This window comes from Chaetodon auriga, chromosome 15, assembly GCF_051107435.1.
Source record: "Chaetodon auriga isolate fChaAug3 chromosome 15, fChaAug3.hap1, whole genome shotgun sequence".
Taxonomy (NCBI): Eukaryota; Metazoa; Chordata; class Actinopteri; order Chaetodontiformes; family Chaetodontidae; genus Chaetodon; species Chaetodon auriga.
This window is the reverse complement of record NC_135088.1, coordinates 15,149,030-15,165,746: the sequence shown is the minus strand read 5'-3', so window position 1 is coordinate 15,165,746 and position 16,717 is coordinate 15,149,030. Positions and strand designations below refer to the sequence as shown.

The window sequence follows — 16,717 nt, the reverse complement described above, 5'->3', positions numbered from 1 at the left end:
AACTCACTGCGGCAGACTGAGAAACTCATTGGGGAGTGCTGCTCCTTCACTTCTCGAAGAGGTAGTTTTGATTCTTCTGGACTTCAGGAGACATCGGACAAACCCAAGACTCCTTAAACTGCTGATGGTGCAGAGGGAACTGGCAAAACGGCATACCTGTGTTTGTCCTGTCGCTGACCAGGATGGGTACTGAAAAACTGCAGGCATGGATAAGCAGATGCTCGTGAGCCATACTCCATTCGGAAGGGCGTTAATGTTGAAAATCTTTACCGGAAGTTGCGTCTTCATTCCGCCTCCCTTGACAGTACTGGGTATAGACTGACTGTGGGCAACCTCAGACAGGTGGAGGAGACGTCCTCAAGCAGCTGAACTGCACTGTGGTCGGACCTGATCGGGCAGGACTGGGCAGGGCTGCGGGACGAGCGGCGGTGCACGCTGTGCACGCTCGGTGCGCGGATCCTCCTGCAGCTGCTGGATTCACAGGATGAGACCAGATCCAAAACATGCTTTGGCTGATTTTCCCATCCTGAGCCTTCGCACACATGCTGGACACTTCACTGTGGACACCGGGAGGACGAGGGATGTAGTGGCAGTGGATTGATGAGGAGTACACATGGACTTCGATTTTTTCCCTGAGATTATTGGCTTGTAATATCTAACCCCGTGCCTCGGCCATGGAGAACCAAGCAGCCGAGCCGCAGAACTATGAAGATGTACAGAAAAGCGGCTATCTCCGCAAGCATAAATCAATGCACCGGCGATTCTTCGTGCTGAGGGCGGCCTCGGAGCATGGTCCTGCTCGACTTGAGTATTATGAGAATGAGAAGAAATTCCGCAGTAAATCACCTGTGCCCAAAAAAGTCCTGAACCTGGAGACTTGCTTCAACATCAACAAGCGGGCAGATTCCAAGAACAAGCACATGATAGTCCTTTATACCCGCAGCGAGAGCTTTGCCATCGCTGCAGACAGCGAGGAGATCCAGAATGAGTGGTACCAAGCAATGCTGGACCTTCAGTGCAACTGTAAGATATGAGAAGTGTGATGTGATTTCTGCTGTCTGCTCCTGCACCAGGCCTATCCTGCCGTAGGCTGTTTGTTCTCCATACACTATTTGGCTCGGCCATTCCCGATTGTTCATTGCATATCAGTGGTTCGGTTTGTTGGATTATTGGCGCCGCAGGTCCGGTTCACCCGTGTAATGGGAATAAATCAGTCCAAGTGATGCCGTTTGGACGGTGTGTTTTTAACCGAGAGGCAGGTGGATCCGACTGAACGGGGTAGACTAACACGCTATGGGCGGCATGTGCTGTGTTTGTGCTGCACAATCTCAATCAGCCTTGGTTTCATACAGTTATAACCTGCGGATCATTTTCTGTCTGCAAAATGTAATTTGATGCATTGAATTGTGTGTAATAATGATCAGATGACCGCCTTTTCTCACTGAAACGCAGCGCATTTCATACGACGGTGTATTTTTGCATGGCGCAGTGGGCATATAGCAACCATCCAACGGATGCATCATATAGTAGTAGCCTATCGCGGTGCACTCCGCTGGAGCCTGTGTTTTTGTTTTTCTGCACAGCTCTGACTGCCGTTCGCCTAACCTACATTTCTGTTGCACGGTGCTGCTGGTAGGGAGGAGATGGCATCGTCAGTGCGCTCTCACTGGAAAATGCGTTTCTGTTGGTTATCCTCGTGTTTACGTTGTTATCCTTATGCTGGAGCTGAACACTACCACCCACCCACCCTGTTGTCCTTTGCGTTTCAGGTAGTTCCGACTGATGGGCTTGCCCAGCTTTAATGTTGTCATGTTGTGGAAGCCTAAAGAGTCTCATTAGAGTACAGACCCCCATTTTGTTGAGATTTTGTCTCAGGGACAGTCACAGTAAAACACTGGTCTTAATGTCTTTTTATTGTTTGCCTGTTCAGAAGAGATTGAAGAAAAGATTGGAGCACATTAATGTTACAGTGATTCCCACATAATCATGTCTAATAGATTAAATATTGTTCTTGAGGATGGGATCAAAGCACTTATCAGTTGTTCAGTGAAGATAACAGTGACCCTGTGGCAAGAAAAAAAATATAATTCAGTAATTTGTCATGTGATTGGCAATGAACTGAACTATGATGCATTATTTCACAGTTGAGCATGTTGCTTTTCAGTAGATGTATTCTAAACCTCAGAAGACTTAATTAATTATATAGCTGTAGCTTGATGGTGATGAATTAGCTGCAGCACAGCTGCTTGGCAGACACTGTAGAAATTCTGCATGTATCAATTTAGTAATGACAGAGAAACAAAATATGACTTATTAGTGTCACATACACTGCTTTGTCATTTTGGCTTTGATCAGTGTGTCAACATGTTATGTGTTTTATGTAAATCTGGAGTTTTTAAGTAATGTGTGTATGATGTGTTTATTCATTCAGTGACTTAATTGTCTTTATTTATTTACTCTTTATTGTCTTCCTAGGTAAAACTCCTGAAGACTATGGCAGCAGCGGAGAGTGTAGCTCTCCGTCTCCTGTTCCAACCTTCAAGGAAGTGTGGCAGGTCAAGGTTTGGCCTAAAGGTCTTGGACATGCCAGGAACTTGGTGGGCATCTACCGGCTGTGCCTAACTGACAAGACAGTCAACTTTGTCAAACTCAACTCTGATGTGGCAGCTGTGGTGTTGCAGCTGATGAATGTTCGCAGGTGTGGCCATTCAGAGAATTTCTTCTTCATTGAGGTGGGCCGCTCAGCGATCACTGGTCCTGGAGAGTTCTGGATGCAGGTGGACGACTCTGTGGTGGCTCAGAACATGCACGAGACCCTACTGGAGGCCATGAAGGCCTTAAGTGAGGAGTTCCGTCAGCGCAGTAAATCTCAGTCTGTGGGAACATCGTGTGGAGGTGGTACTGCTTCAAACCCCATCAGTGTCCCAAGCCGTCGTCATCATCCAAATCTGCCACCAAGCCAGGTGGGCTTCTCCAGACGAGCCCGCACAGAGACTCCTGGAACCGGAGGCAGCAGCACGAGCACTTCACCTACGTCACGTCACGGATTCCCGAGGGCGCGAACTGCCAGCATCGGGGCCAGGTCAGAGGAGGGCGGAGCAAGTGCCAAAGGGACATGGGCCAGCTCCAGCCCAAGTCTTAATGGTTCCTGCTCAACTACGCCGACACTGAGGCCAAAGCCCACCAGGGCCCCAACTCCTGCTAAGATTACCCTCAGCCTTGCACGTTACACGCCTAACCCCGCTCCCTCTCCTGCACCGAGTCTGTCCTCCAGTTCTGGTCATGGCTCAGAGTGTGGCCTAGTGGGGGCGGCAGTGGGGGGCATGACAATCTGCTCCTACCCTCGTGTTTCTCAGAGAGTTTCTGTTTCAGGTTCACCGAGCGACTATGGCTCCTCAGATGAATATGGCTCCAGTCCTGGGGAACACTCTCTGCTCGTACCCAGTCTGTCTGGACATCATGTACATGGAGAGGGCTCCTCCAGCTATATAGTGATGGGACAGCGAGAAGGTCTCCTTGGTTCCCATCATCGCTCAAAAGGCAGACGGATTCTGCGGCGCGCATCCAGCAGGGAATCTGAGGCAGAACGCAGACTACTAAGTAAGAGGGCCTCCCTGCCTTTGGCTGCCCATGAACGACTGGCCCCTCATAGAAAAGATGAGGATGATGAAGATGATGAAGAATATGCCATCATGTCACAGAGTGCTAACCGAGAGAGAGCTGATTTACACCATGGCTCAGGAGCTCTGGCAGTTGGGGCTGGGCAGCATGATGCTGTTGGGGAAAATAGGAAGAGGGCTGACAAAAGCAGAGGAGAAGTGGATGCAGGAGCAGCAGTGGATAGTGGTTATATGTCAATGTTGCCTGGAGTGACATCTCCTCCTGTTTCACTCTCTCTCTCGATAGGTATGCCTGACGCCAGTACTAAACCTGGGGCAGATGATGAGTATATGGCCATGACCCCCAACAACAGTGTGTCCCCCCCTCAGCACATCCACCAGCCCAGCTCAGAGGGCTACATGGTCATGTCTCCCAATAGTAGCAGCTCCACAGACCTGCACAGACTGGGAATGTGGGATAGTAGGGCCAGCATGGAGAGCCGGGCTGCCAGTGACTACATGAACATCTCACCTGTTTGTAGCCGCTCTGCCTGCAGCACACCACCTTCCCACCCCGAGCAGCACCAACTGCAACCAAAAATGTTCAATTCCTACTTCTCCCTCCCAAGAGCTTATCAACATACTCTCTATACTCGCTTTGAGGAGGACTTGAACAAAGGGGAAGGAAAAAAGGACAGCAGTGGGCATGATAGTGCTGGGAGGGGAGGGGGAGTGGGATACAGCAAAAGAAACAAAATTACAGTGGGTTCTGCAGGAAGCTGTCAACTCTCCATGTCTTCCTCTTCCTTCTCCTCCAGCTCAGCCAGCAGCGAAAGCCTGGAAGACAAGTCCATATCAGCAGGGAGAGGGTTAAGTTTATTAAGAACAGGAGCAGAGTACAAGAGTGCAGGAACATGCACCAAAGAAGGGCGTCACCATCAAAAACGCGGATCAAGCAGTAAGAGTCCAAAGCAACAGAGGAGGGGTCGTCCCCTCAGCGTGTCTTCAGACATCACTAAAGCAAACACCTTGCCCAGGGTGAAGGAGAATTTGTTGCCATCAGTGTCTCAAAACGTTGGTGAGTATGTCAGTATTGTGTTCAAGGAGGACAATAAGTATGATGGAGGAGGATGTACGCGGTCTAAACATGGACAACCTGTGATCCATGGAACCCTCCGGCCTGTGAATCAACCGCTCCTCTGCCACGATAATCCTGCTAACCTTCCCCGCAGCTTCTCAGCTCCGTTGTCCACCTCTGGTGAATACGTCAGCATGGATTTAGGGAAGACGTCAACGCCCCTGACTCCTGTTAGATCCACATTCAGCAGCCCACAGGGCCCACCAGCTGTTGCCCCCAAGGCCCGCCATGAACACGGCATATCCTCTCCTCTGGCAGCAGAGGGCAATGCCGGGTACAGAACAAAAGTAAAGATGGCAGCAATGCCATCAGACACCCCTACTCCATTCACGGACAACAAAGGTTCAGATTCCAGCATTTCAGCAAGACCTGCCATCCACTCTGGTCAACCTTTAACCATGGAGCAGGAGACAGGGTTGGGCTTTTCCCCAGTCAAGTCCTTCCAGTCGCCTGAGCGGAGCAGCAGATTGGTCCGAGGTGACCAGCAGGCACGGCAGAGCCACCGTTCAGAGACATTTAACTCACCTCCCTCCCTACCACGCCACCCACCCTCTTCTACCTCCCTCTTCCCAGAGGGCAGCCAGGCAGCGAGCCATCGGCATGGTTTGGATTGCTCACTGTGGGAGAACAGGCAGGCAGCTAGTATATCTGCCACACCTCCACCACAAGCCTCCACCTCATCTGCTGAACAAGGCCTTAACTATATTGACCTTGACTTGGCCATTAAGGAGAGTCCTCAAGCTGGAGTGGAGCGTACCTCTGCCGCCTACAACATCGGAGCAAGTGCTATGGGCAGCAGTGCCGGCTCCAGCCTCAACACTTATGCCAGTATTGATTTCTATAAGTCAGAAGAACTGAGAGCACACCAGAACAGTAGAAAGGATGGTCAAGGTAAGCACTACTTAAACTACAAACCGATCCTAAAATATCTGTTAAACAATGGGTGGGTAAAAAACAGTTTGAGAACATCTGAGATCTCATTGAGGCACATTCTATGTTCAGAAAAGACATTCTCAGATACAGTGTCATCTTTATGATATGCACGTGGTTGCAGTGTCTGTCATGACACATTCATTTGTTCATCTTCTAAACAATCAGGTTATTGCTGACAGTTCTGGCCTCACAACGAAAAGAAAGAAAATCTGCATTGTAATATTTTTTGTGCTAATATTTCAAAGCTATGACAGAATTGTTTCTCATGTGATTTCTGAAACTGATCATTGAAAGATTCTACTAAGAGGAAAACTCCAACTTGTTGACAACCAAATAGGACTTTCATTTTCAATGGAGCTGCAATGATTAATCATAAGGCATTAATTGGTAACGATTTCATAATTGATCAATCTTTTCAATCATGTTTCAAGCAAAAAAGCCAAATATCTCTCTGGTTTTAGCTTCTTAAATGAGAAGATTTGCTGCTTTTCTGTCATAAATGATGGTAACATGAATATTGTTGGTCTTTGGACGGATGGTTGGATAAAACAAGCAAATTGAAGATACACGTTTGCCGCTTTTCTTCGTCCTCTGTGACAGTAAACTGAATACCCGAACTAACAAACTGTTGGTCTGACAAAACAAGCAGTTAGACCTTCTCATCTTTGGATTTAGAAAATATTGATTTACTTTTTGTAATTTCATAGCTCTAACTCATTAATGTTTAACAGGTGAAAGTGAAAGAAATATTTCAAAGTAGGTGAAAGGAGAAACAAAATCTGTATCTGGTAATATTTGTCCAGCTGGATGTGATCTTTTTATGTGATGTGCATAATCCACAGACGAGACTCATGTCTGGGTCTTAGTCACTCCTTTTCACTCTCCTTTTCATCCTTTACTGATGTGTACCTTTGCTTCAAGCTGGAGGGCAGCACCGTGTTTCCAGGCTGTGGGCTGTCTGTAGAGTCTCTTATTATCACAAGTGGGTGTTCAGAGAGCAAAGCCAATTGATTTGTCTGCTGGTAATGAGCCATTTCACATAAATGGAGGTAGAGGGGACAGAATACGGGCCAGGTGTTTATGTTCATGTGTGGGTGTGTGGTATCGGCTGCAGGATCTCACATGGCAGCTCTGAGGTTTCCCTCACATTGCACGGATGACAATTACTTAATGGCTAATGTTGTTGGCTGAAGTTCATCTTTGATGGATGTACACAGAGATACACACGCTCCTTTTACATGTCAGAAATTAAAAGCTGCAGGAGGCAGTATGTGACAATGTAAATATACAGGTAAATATATCAATATTAATCAGAGAACTAAATGGAACAAACTACTTGTGTACCTTATTTATTCGGAGCGGCGACAACATTTGCATGATTGACTCGTCTAAATGCTATTCGATCTCTACGCGCACATGTGCAATCATAATAACTGCGTAATTATTTCAATTGGGCATAGTTTATTTATGCATTTAACATGCATGGCGAGGAAAAGAAGGCTCTGTTAATATTCTGTAAATTACTCTTTCAAGTAGTTTTTCACACTGCGATTAATGACTGAATGTGCCGCTGCTATAGGCTACAAACAGTGTTTATTCTGCTTTCATTAACTGCTGCCATACTCTAATAATGGAAGTCAATATATGAAGCTTGGATATAGGGGGGATGGTGGCTGCACTGCAGTTAATAAACCCTCAGATAAACAGGGTCGGCTCTCAAACGTCCAATCAACACTCAAATAATTCTTGCTCATATCACATTACTCCGCCTGCGTTAATTACATTTTAATTAGACGCTCAAATTCAATCCTTATTAAAATATCAGAAGTAGATGAAGGTGTTTATTTGTGGCCCTTGTTTTATTCGCAGCATTGTCACATCTGCGGTCTTCACGTGAACAGAGTGGAAGAGCGAGACACAGAGTCTGATTCAGTGGTGTAACTTAAACCTTCCAGTCAGCCTGATGGTTGTAGATAGTTAATTATCTTTATTTGATCCACTTGCAGCATTATGAGTAGTTATTAGTGAACGACGCCACAGTCCACCCATGTTCTAGTACTGAAGAATTTCTTTTCATTATTATTATCACTATGAAACTGCAGTACTGGCTGTCTGCATTACAAGCCAGGAAATACAAAAACATAGAAATGAATTGATTGTCATCAGCTGGCTGTGTTGAGGTTGCAGGCGGTTATTTGACCCTGAAAGTGGATGGAGGAAGTGGTTAGACTGTCTCAGCCACGCGGACCACATCTTCCCTTGATGCACCACTATTTTTTTTTAAATTAAGTATTACAATCTCTCTTTATAATGCAGCAATGAGCTCTTTGTGTCGTTTAGGTGGCTCATTAAAAAGAAGTGGGTCAAATTCCCTGGAACTTATAGGTCTGATGCAAAGTCAAGACACATAATACTGACGTCTGCGACAGCGTGCATTAGACTCCAATCAGAAAGTCATTTCAGAAAAATAGCATGTGTCATGTGATATCTGCCCAAGCAGCCTGCAGGAGCTCTAGATTCAACAAAGGCAGTGTGCTTTGTTGAATAAACTGCCTCACTGTCTGCAACATTTTGTGTGTGGAGATTTAAATTAGATTTACTGTGAATTATTATTTCAACTATGATAATGGATGATACGCTTTTAAAAAACACCAATTATTGTGAGCAGGGGAGAAATCTTTGTGTTGAAAATGTACGATTCAAATTCCTGCCTGCTTTTGATTCCCCTCTTGCAGATTGTTGATCTCAGTCTTGGTCCTGGATCTGAGCGTGACGCCAGTGTGACAGCTCCACGCTCAGTCTGTGAGGGGACGCTCGGCGGCCCGATCTGTTGCCACAACAGAACTGTACACTGGAGTCTGAACACTGAAAACCCTGGAAAACTCATCCCCATCCCGGTGGCTGTTTTCTGTCAACCAAATGTGTGCCAAACACTCACACACACACAAACACACTCACACACACACACAAACACACACACAGGGTAAGGAAAATTGTTTAATTTGTGCCTCTGTTTTGGATAAAAATGACATTCTGATCATCGTTTGACTTAATGTCGATAAAGGATGACAATTCGATATGTGATTGTGTGTGAGCTCTCAGGTGGCTCCGTCACACATCAGCAATCACGCAGGCAAAGTCAGACATTAACAAGGCTTTCAGGGAAACACACAAATGGCAGAAAAAGTCCATCTGTGCATCTTCATTTAAAACACATTTGCTTGTGATTGGAGCAATCTATTGAACTCTCGCGAATCCAGGCTCAGCGCCACCGTATGTGTATGTTTTTATGAATGGTCACATCATCCTTTGTCCGTATCCGATAAGTTAAATGATCATCAGGTGTCACTTTGACTCAAAATAAGAAGGAAATGCAGCTTGGCAAAGGCTTCATACATTCATACATGCTGTCACTGTAAACCTATTTGATTTATTAGACACAGTTGCCCAAAAAAGCCTTTATACTTCTTGTTGCTTTTCTTGTGCTGCAGAGGGACTTCGACATGTGCTTCAGCTCTGAGGTTAAAGGCAGTGAAATTATGCTACACAAATTGAATTTAGATACCATTTTCATGTTTTCTGTCGGTTTCTCACACAAGAAGTAAACGGCCGTGTGAAAATCCCACACATCTTATGCAATCTTTGTGAAATCCACAGGAGTGTAGACTGCATTAACATAGGATTGCATACGGTATGATTACAATTTGACTTTCACATGCAGCCGATCTGCAGGTCACAGTTGAGGGATGAGAACAATGGCTCCCTTTTTATCCTTTTCGAAATTGTCATTCTGTAATTCTGTGTTTTTCCACACAGAGAGAAGTTTGATCCCTAAAGCTCCAGATGTGCACTCGCATTGGATTCATGTTTATACAGCCCCAGCTCTGATTATGCATTAACTAAACATGTCTTGTCATGTCCGGTGGCTGATTCTCGAATGGTGCCAGTATGAAAATCTAGTCAGTGCATCCCAGTGGTACTTAAGGGTATTTGGTGGATTTACTTACTATAGAGTGTCTGAAGGGAGAGTTAATCGATCGCCTGTCTACGCAGTATTTAACACATGGTAGGTATTCTGTCCCCACTGTGTTTTACAAAATTAAACAAAACTGAGTCCCTAAATGCAGCGAACCATATTTACATCTATGCAGACACTTCAGATCTTCAGCAGCTGCAGCTAATAAACAGACAGATTTCATTGGACTCACATATGATGTATTTATGCTGCAGGTAAACGCAGCAGGGAAAGGTCCCATGAAAGATGATCGCATTTTAGGGAGATGATTGATGACACATAGAGCAAATTATTTAATAATGCAACATTGCATAAAAATTGCCAAATGAACCTGATACTCTTCTGCTATGCATGTAAACAGCTTAATCAAATTGGATGCAAATACACAGTAAGGGCAGTAATTAGACTGCATGTGTGTAAACTGAGGGGTGCTTAGGGGACCTGACAAGAGGCTTATTAATGAATGAAGCTGAATACTGCGGTTTTGAAAGGAAAACGTTTTAAAACAGCTTAAGGACTTTCCAAAAATTACGAGAGCCACCTTTGTGATTGAAATATTGTATTTAAAGAATATACAATGTATCTCACCGGGGATGAAACAATTTGGGATGAGAAACAGTAAAGAGACCCTCCTCTGCACTCCTAAACATTTCCTCCCTCTCTGCCCCCCCGAGTAATTTTCATACAGCCCCTAACTACATCCCACATATGAAATCATACACATTTGACTCAAATGAGACCAGATAATAAACTTTTTTTTTTTTTTTTTTTTTTTTGCTGACTGCCCTTTCCTTTCCATCTCAGTATAAAAAGTTGATCACAACCAATAAGATTGAACATTACTGCATTTTAAACTAATGTGTAGCACAAAATCTTTGAAAAGTGTAATGCTTTTTTGGCAACTGAGCTTTTCTATTAAAACTGTATATTATACTATAGTATATACTACAGTATACAAGTAGAACGACAGAAACTATAGTACATACTGTAGTTTGTTTTCAGTTAACACAATTCTAATATAAAGTGACACATTACAATGGTATATAAAACATACAGTATACATATAATGATTAATACTATATAGCCTAGATATCTATATACTCTTTTATAAAGTGCCTCATTTTTGATTGTAGCTGTTTTTACACAGGTAATCTTGAACTGGGTTGTGAAAATGGAAAAAAAAAAAAAAAGTGTTGTTTCTCTCCTGAGTCTTAATTGTGAACATGTTGATCTTTACAGAAGACAGACCGGAAACTTCTATTGCTATCAGTCAGCCATAATCAAATTGCCTTACTGTGTTTATCAGAAACATAGAAAAAAAAAAAAATCTCATTTTTATTTTTTGCAGTGCCTAACACTTCAGCCACAATGTACGCACTCCCTCGCTCTTTTGTTTGGCTTCGTCAAGCTGAGGTCTGGCCAAAAAAAAACACAAAGCAAAAAGCAAAAAAAAGCAACAAAAAAAAGAAAAAAAAAAGTAAAAAAAAAAAAAAGACCATTTCTTTGTCTTTCTCTCAGTCGTTTCACACCCTGGGACGTTTCCACTCCAGGCCCTCCCGTCTTCACTCTTGTCATCTACCAACCAGCTGACGGCCTGTTGCAGGCGGGACGTCTCCCGTCCGACGCTGGTTGTTAGCGGACACTGTGGAGGAGAGCTTGCAGAAACAACTAATAAATCTTGTAGATGAGGATTCTACATTACACAGGCTTTTAATGTGAAATCATATTTTTAATGACTATTTTAACTTTCCTTGTTTTTTACACCAAGAAGAATTCACTTGTATATAAAATATGTCGTCCACTGACTCAGTATTAGACAAAAAAAAATGAAATACGTGCACTAATTTACCTTCAGTATATTTTGAACCCCCAAACAAACACCAAAGGAGGTGACTTCATCCCCTCAGAGCGGTCAGTACTGGTGGCTGACGGCTGATCTGAGCTAAAACAGTATTAACAGACATGTGCGCTCATTGTCTGGATGTGGATTCAGCTCCCAGAAGGTGTGAATAGTGCTACTTCTCTCTCACTCTCTCTTCTTCTCTCTTCTTCTCTCTTCTTGGTCTAAACTACATGAGACGTTCCTGCTCAGTGCTTTCTCTTTTACTCCACGTGTAACATTCTGCTGCTGTCAAACAAATTGCCTAAAAGTACAAAGTCTGATAACAATTCAAAGGTCTACTGCAGGATTAAGATCCTGTGCAAAGAGTAGACGCACAAAATCAGTCATAGACCTGATTTTTTTTTTTTTTTAAAGTCACTTTTTCACTCCACAGCCACTGGGGCAAAAAATCCGTTTGTTAAAATTTAAATGGGTTTTTTTTCTTAAGGTATGTGACTGATAGTTTATGACTGGCTGCGTACTGTATCCAGAGCCGCTGATGGAGAGTTTGGCCATGTTGGATATGGCGTTCCAAACCGTTCACTCCGTGCAGTGAGCATGCTGTGTCAGTCGGGGCTCTGGCTGTGTGTATACAGGGTACAAACAAAGAAGGCTTTCTTGATGTATTTTTGACACTGGTAGCTTTTCCCACATTTAGATTGAGTTTTTATTTTTCACGGGGCTCTGGTTCACCAACCAAATAGTGTTGGCCCTGTGGCAGACATTAAAGGCTTCACTGCACTTGCACGCTGTTAACACATAAAAACAAATTTGAGTGTCTTAATCCTTTGAGGTAAAAGGGTGCAGATATTCACTCTGGCTGTCGCCGCCCTCAGCTCACATCTGAAAGGACACTCAAGTGCCTGGCTGTGATTACCACTCATTAATGGGTCATGTTCGAGTTTATCTCAACGCATAGATAGAAATTCAAAGCAGCTCCTGGAAAAAGCAAGTCTTCCACACCTTTCTGTAGTGTTCAGGCGGAGATGTGATCCTTTGCGACGGACTTGTATCTGGTGCCAAAGTTTAATGTGCGAGTGGTGATTTCTGAGCTGGGCCGTGCAGGCTTGAGGAACTCTGACACCAAACTGACACAAAGTTAAATCGAGAAAATCTGGTTTTTAGACATTTGCGAGGCACTTATCAGTCACTGTTTTTAATCCTATGAAGAAAATGTATATTGATTGAGCACAGCCCACTACTGCCAACAGTTTGTGCTCAATACTGAGAACTTTATTGCCAAACTCTTGTATAACAAATCCATACAAACACATGGACTAGTTCCACTTTTCTAACTTGTGTTAGTCTTTTGTTGAAGTGATCTTATATAATCTCTTTGTTATTCCTTCAGTGTAACTCTTCTAATTAGGGATTACTGAGATTCTCTGACTGCACCTCATAATCTCAAATTCGAGCAGACGTAACAGTTGGTCGTAAAGCCCCTCGGAGAGTCTGAGAAGGGTTCAGGATATTACTGACGTCAAACGGGAGGAAGGCATAAATAAAAGCCGTGGATTTGGGTAAATATCATTCAGCGTATTGTGTATTCAAAACTGCTTTCACAGCGTGAGGCTCTCTGCAGCGTTTCCATTCTCATGACACACAGCGGGCGCACGAAAACGCTTCTCATCCACCAATCATCAGAAGTGTTTTGGTTCAATGAAATGCAGAGACTGGTGTCGTCTCTTCAGAGTATTTTGTAACAAGGTGTTGAAAGCGATCAGACTCTAACTGTGGGAAATGATACTCTATGTACAATCAGGATAGCGATTATAATTACAAGGGAAAGAGCATTGTATGTATTTTAAAGCTATTGATACTACTTTGATAATGATGTAAAATGCAAAAAGACCTAACAGGAACTATAGGTATGTAAAGTATACTGTGTATAGAGGAGGTTGCTCCAGGGGAGGGATGGGCATGGGGTTCATTCTGTTCACAGCAAAATTGTTTAAAACAGAATATTGATGATTCTTGTCTGTGATGTAGACAACGTCAATGTTTTTTTGTTTGTTTGTTTTTTTTGATAAAATGCAAAGTGATATAAAAAAAAAAGGAAACTGGTGTGTCTTTTATTGACTGCTAGACGACGAAGAGGAGGTGTTAGGACATGCAGACGCGCGAGTCTAGACTGCTGTAAGCCATCGCCGGTCTGAGTTTGAGGATAAGCCTGTGGACAGGGGGCACGTGTTTAATCCCAGGCTACTTTGCTGAAACAGATGGTATTTTGGTAGTATTTAAGTTCATAGGTGAATAACAATAATGTGACTTTTGGGGTATTCTGTTGTCTCCCAAGCGAATTTATCAATTAAATTGCCAATCTACAGGTGAAAAGAGGAACACAGTCCACGCCACTCCAAATATCTGACAGCTGTAGTTGCTTTACAAATCAAGAGCTGACACACAAAATATATGAGCTTTTAAAACAGGATGCACTGTAAAATTAAGATTCCCCAAAGTACAGAAACACTGAGCTAAAACGGTCAATTTTGATCAATTTGCAAAAAATGAATCAGTGATTGTTTGGTGAGTGATTAATCATTGAAGTAACTCCTGCTGTGAAAAGGCCTGAGTGTGAGGTCGAAGAGGACATCTGAAGGTGTCACTCTGAGCTCTGTTTGACTGGGACTCTCCTGATAATACTTTTGTACTTTTACTGAAGTAAGATGTTAGTTGAACTTGTAGTGGAGTGTTTTTACAGTGTGGTATATTACATCTGCTTAGGAAAAGAAATCTTGTTCCTCCACCACTGGCTTTAACCCATGAAGTCATTGCAATCAGTGGCTGAATTAAAAATACATATAATTCATCAAAATGGGAACGAACACTGTTTTCCTAAAGCTTCACTCGCCTCCCTGGTGCCTTTTCTTTTCTGACAAACACAACACAGAAACCAAAGAAAAGTCTAAACTTATTAAATAATGAAAATGAGTAAGATAAAGGAAATCACATTTAAACATTCAGAAGAATCTTGTGGGAGTTAACAGAGCGAAAAACACAAAGTGTGAAAAAAAGCTAATAAACCTGACAAAGATTAAACAACTTTTTTCATCTAAACTTTTTGAAATTTTAAATGCTGACTCATATACTGTATATTCAACAAGGCAAATGTTTGCTGGTTGCATTAAACTTGCTCCACAGGTTGTCAGTGTGGGAGGGACACAGCCCCAGCAGAGGTCGTAATAAGTGTATGATGGGAAAGGATTTTCATTGATTCGCTGTCTTGACCTTTGTCAGCCACTCATTCACACCACACAAGGTCAGCTGCCGTTTCTGAAATCGTCCATTCGACACTTCCCTCTCTGAAGTTTCTATCAAACTGGTGACATGTTAAAATTACGCAGCTTCCACTTTTTATTGGGTCCATCAACACATCGTATCTGCAGGCTACGCTCACACATCTTGATCAATACAACATTTATCGAACAGAATCTTTTCCAAGGCTGCTCGCATTCACTCCTTCAACAGGCCTTTTTCACTGAAGACATGTTGACGCATCACAGGAGGAAAAGCAGGTGTAAATAATGGTGGCTGAATTCCATTCAGCTGCTTCGGTCTCAGGGTCCTGGTGTTGTGCATGCTGTGAGGAAGGCCTATTCTTTACTAGCACCTTTAAATAACCTGGTTCATAGTTTTCTACTTCAATGATGATCCCAAATGAAAATGATAACACCAATTACACACAGTCAAACCAGAGATCTGGAGTTGGACACTTTTAACCTCCCGTCGGCTCCGAAAACACGGCATCCACAGAAAGTGTGCACCTTAAGTTTAACATGACAAAAAAAAAAACTGCAGGTGATGTCATGTCCAACTGTGGAGTACTGAGCTTTTAATAAATGTTTACTCTGAGTACAATGAGTGCAGTTCACTCATCTCTTTGTTTAGTAAATGGCAAAGAGAGAGTATGCACAAGATTCAGGAAGCTGCTGATGTTACTGTGGTCTTATACAGCAATGCTGCAGAAGAGTTTGAAACACTGGCCACCATGACTGACTGAGCACATGCAGGATTGAGTTTAATGGAGGTTCTGTGCTGCTGTTCAGGAGAGAGGGGAGGAGAAGCACTTTCAGACAGCCCTAAAGATAGGCAGGGTAATTATGCACAAAGCAGAACTCCAAGGGTGCCTCTGATCGAGAACAGCACGTTCTGGCAACTTCTTCTATTTATACAAATTTGATGTTTGGATTATGTCTGATGTACTAGTTGGCTAAATATTTCAAGAGTGCTTTTGCCAGGTTTATGAGAATGTTAAACAGGGCTGGGTGTGATATTTTGGCCTTTTTGTAAAAGAGACTGCATCAGATCTGCACAGTGACCTATAACTCAGAAACACTGAATATAGTGACACATCACAATGGAAAGATGCTTTCTAAAATGTCCTGTTGTTTATCCTGATCCAGACAGAAGTTATTCAATTTAATTCCTTTAAAAGCACACAGTGTTGTATCTATTTGGAATGAAGTGAACTCTAAAATTATTACACAAGTGAACTGTGTTATTCTACTTATCTTTGTGCTTGTTGCTCTGCTCCAAAATTTGGGTCTTATTTTCAGGTCTGATTGTTGCTAAACAAGAAAGGACACAGACACACGCTGCTCTAAATGTGTTATTTTAATGAATAGAAAATGTTCTAAAGTTCTTAACCTGCGTGCACACTAATGATACACACGCACGATGCTTAGGCTCATCCAAATATATTATCTTTCAAAGACTGGATTATAAAAGACCGATGCAGCAGGCGTCTTGAAAAGCTTGCAAAAGTTACAAAATTGTAAGAGCAACATACCAACAAACCTGGTTTACAACATTCTGTCCTTGGTTTCGAGGTGGGAAAAACACAGAACACCTCGAATAACTTGTCTGTCGTTGTTTTTTTTAACAACCAGCAGGGGGTGCTGTACTGTCACTCTACCGTCGATGGGTTTATTTTGAAAAACAAGAAAGAATGTAAACCGGAAGCTTTAACGCTCATGCGGCTTCATATCATAGATTTTAAATTGCGAAGATGACTCCGGCTCACTACAAAAAAAAGAGTCTATATCATAAATGTGTATTTTAAATTTGATGTAACGGACGCTACATTATTTTCTAACTGACGTATAATGTTGTTTTTTTTTAGTAGATGTGCAATTTTTGGAAAACCTATT

At 42.9% G+C, this 16,717-nt stretch overlaps 1 protein-coding gene across 1 annotated transcript; it reads left to right on the top strand.

Moving 5' to 3' along the window:
* The first annotated feature begins 303 nt into the window (after window positions 1-303).
* On the top strand, window positions 304-13,613 carry LOC143332660 (insulin receptor substrate 1-B). Its single transcript, XM_076750357.1, has 3 exons — window positions 304-1,023; window positions 2,476-5,628; window positions 8,406-13,613. The coding sequence occupies exons 1-3, from the start codon at window positions 675-677 to the stop codon at window positions 8,411-8,413; spliced, it is 3,510 nt and encodes a 1,169-aa protein (XP_076606472.1). The 5' UTR covers window positions 304-674; the 3' UTR covers window positions 8,414-13,613.
* The last annotated feature ends 3,104 nt before the right edge of the window (window positions 13,614-16,717 follow it).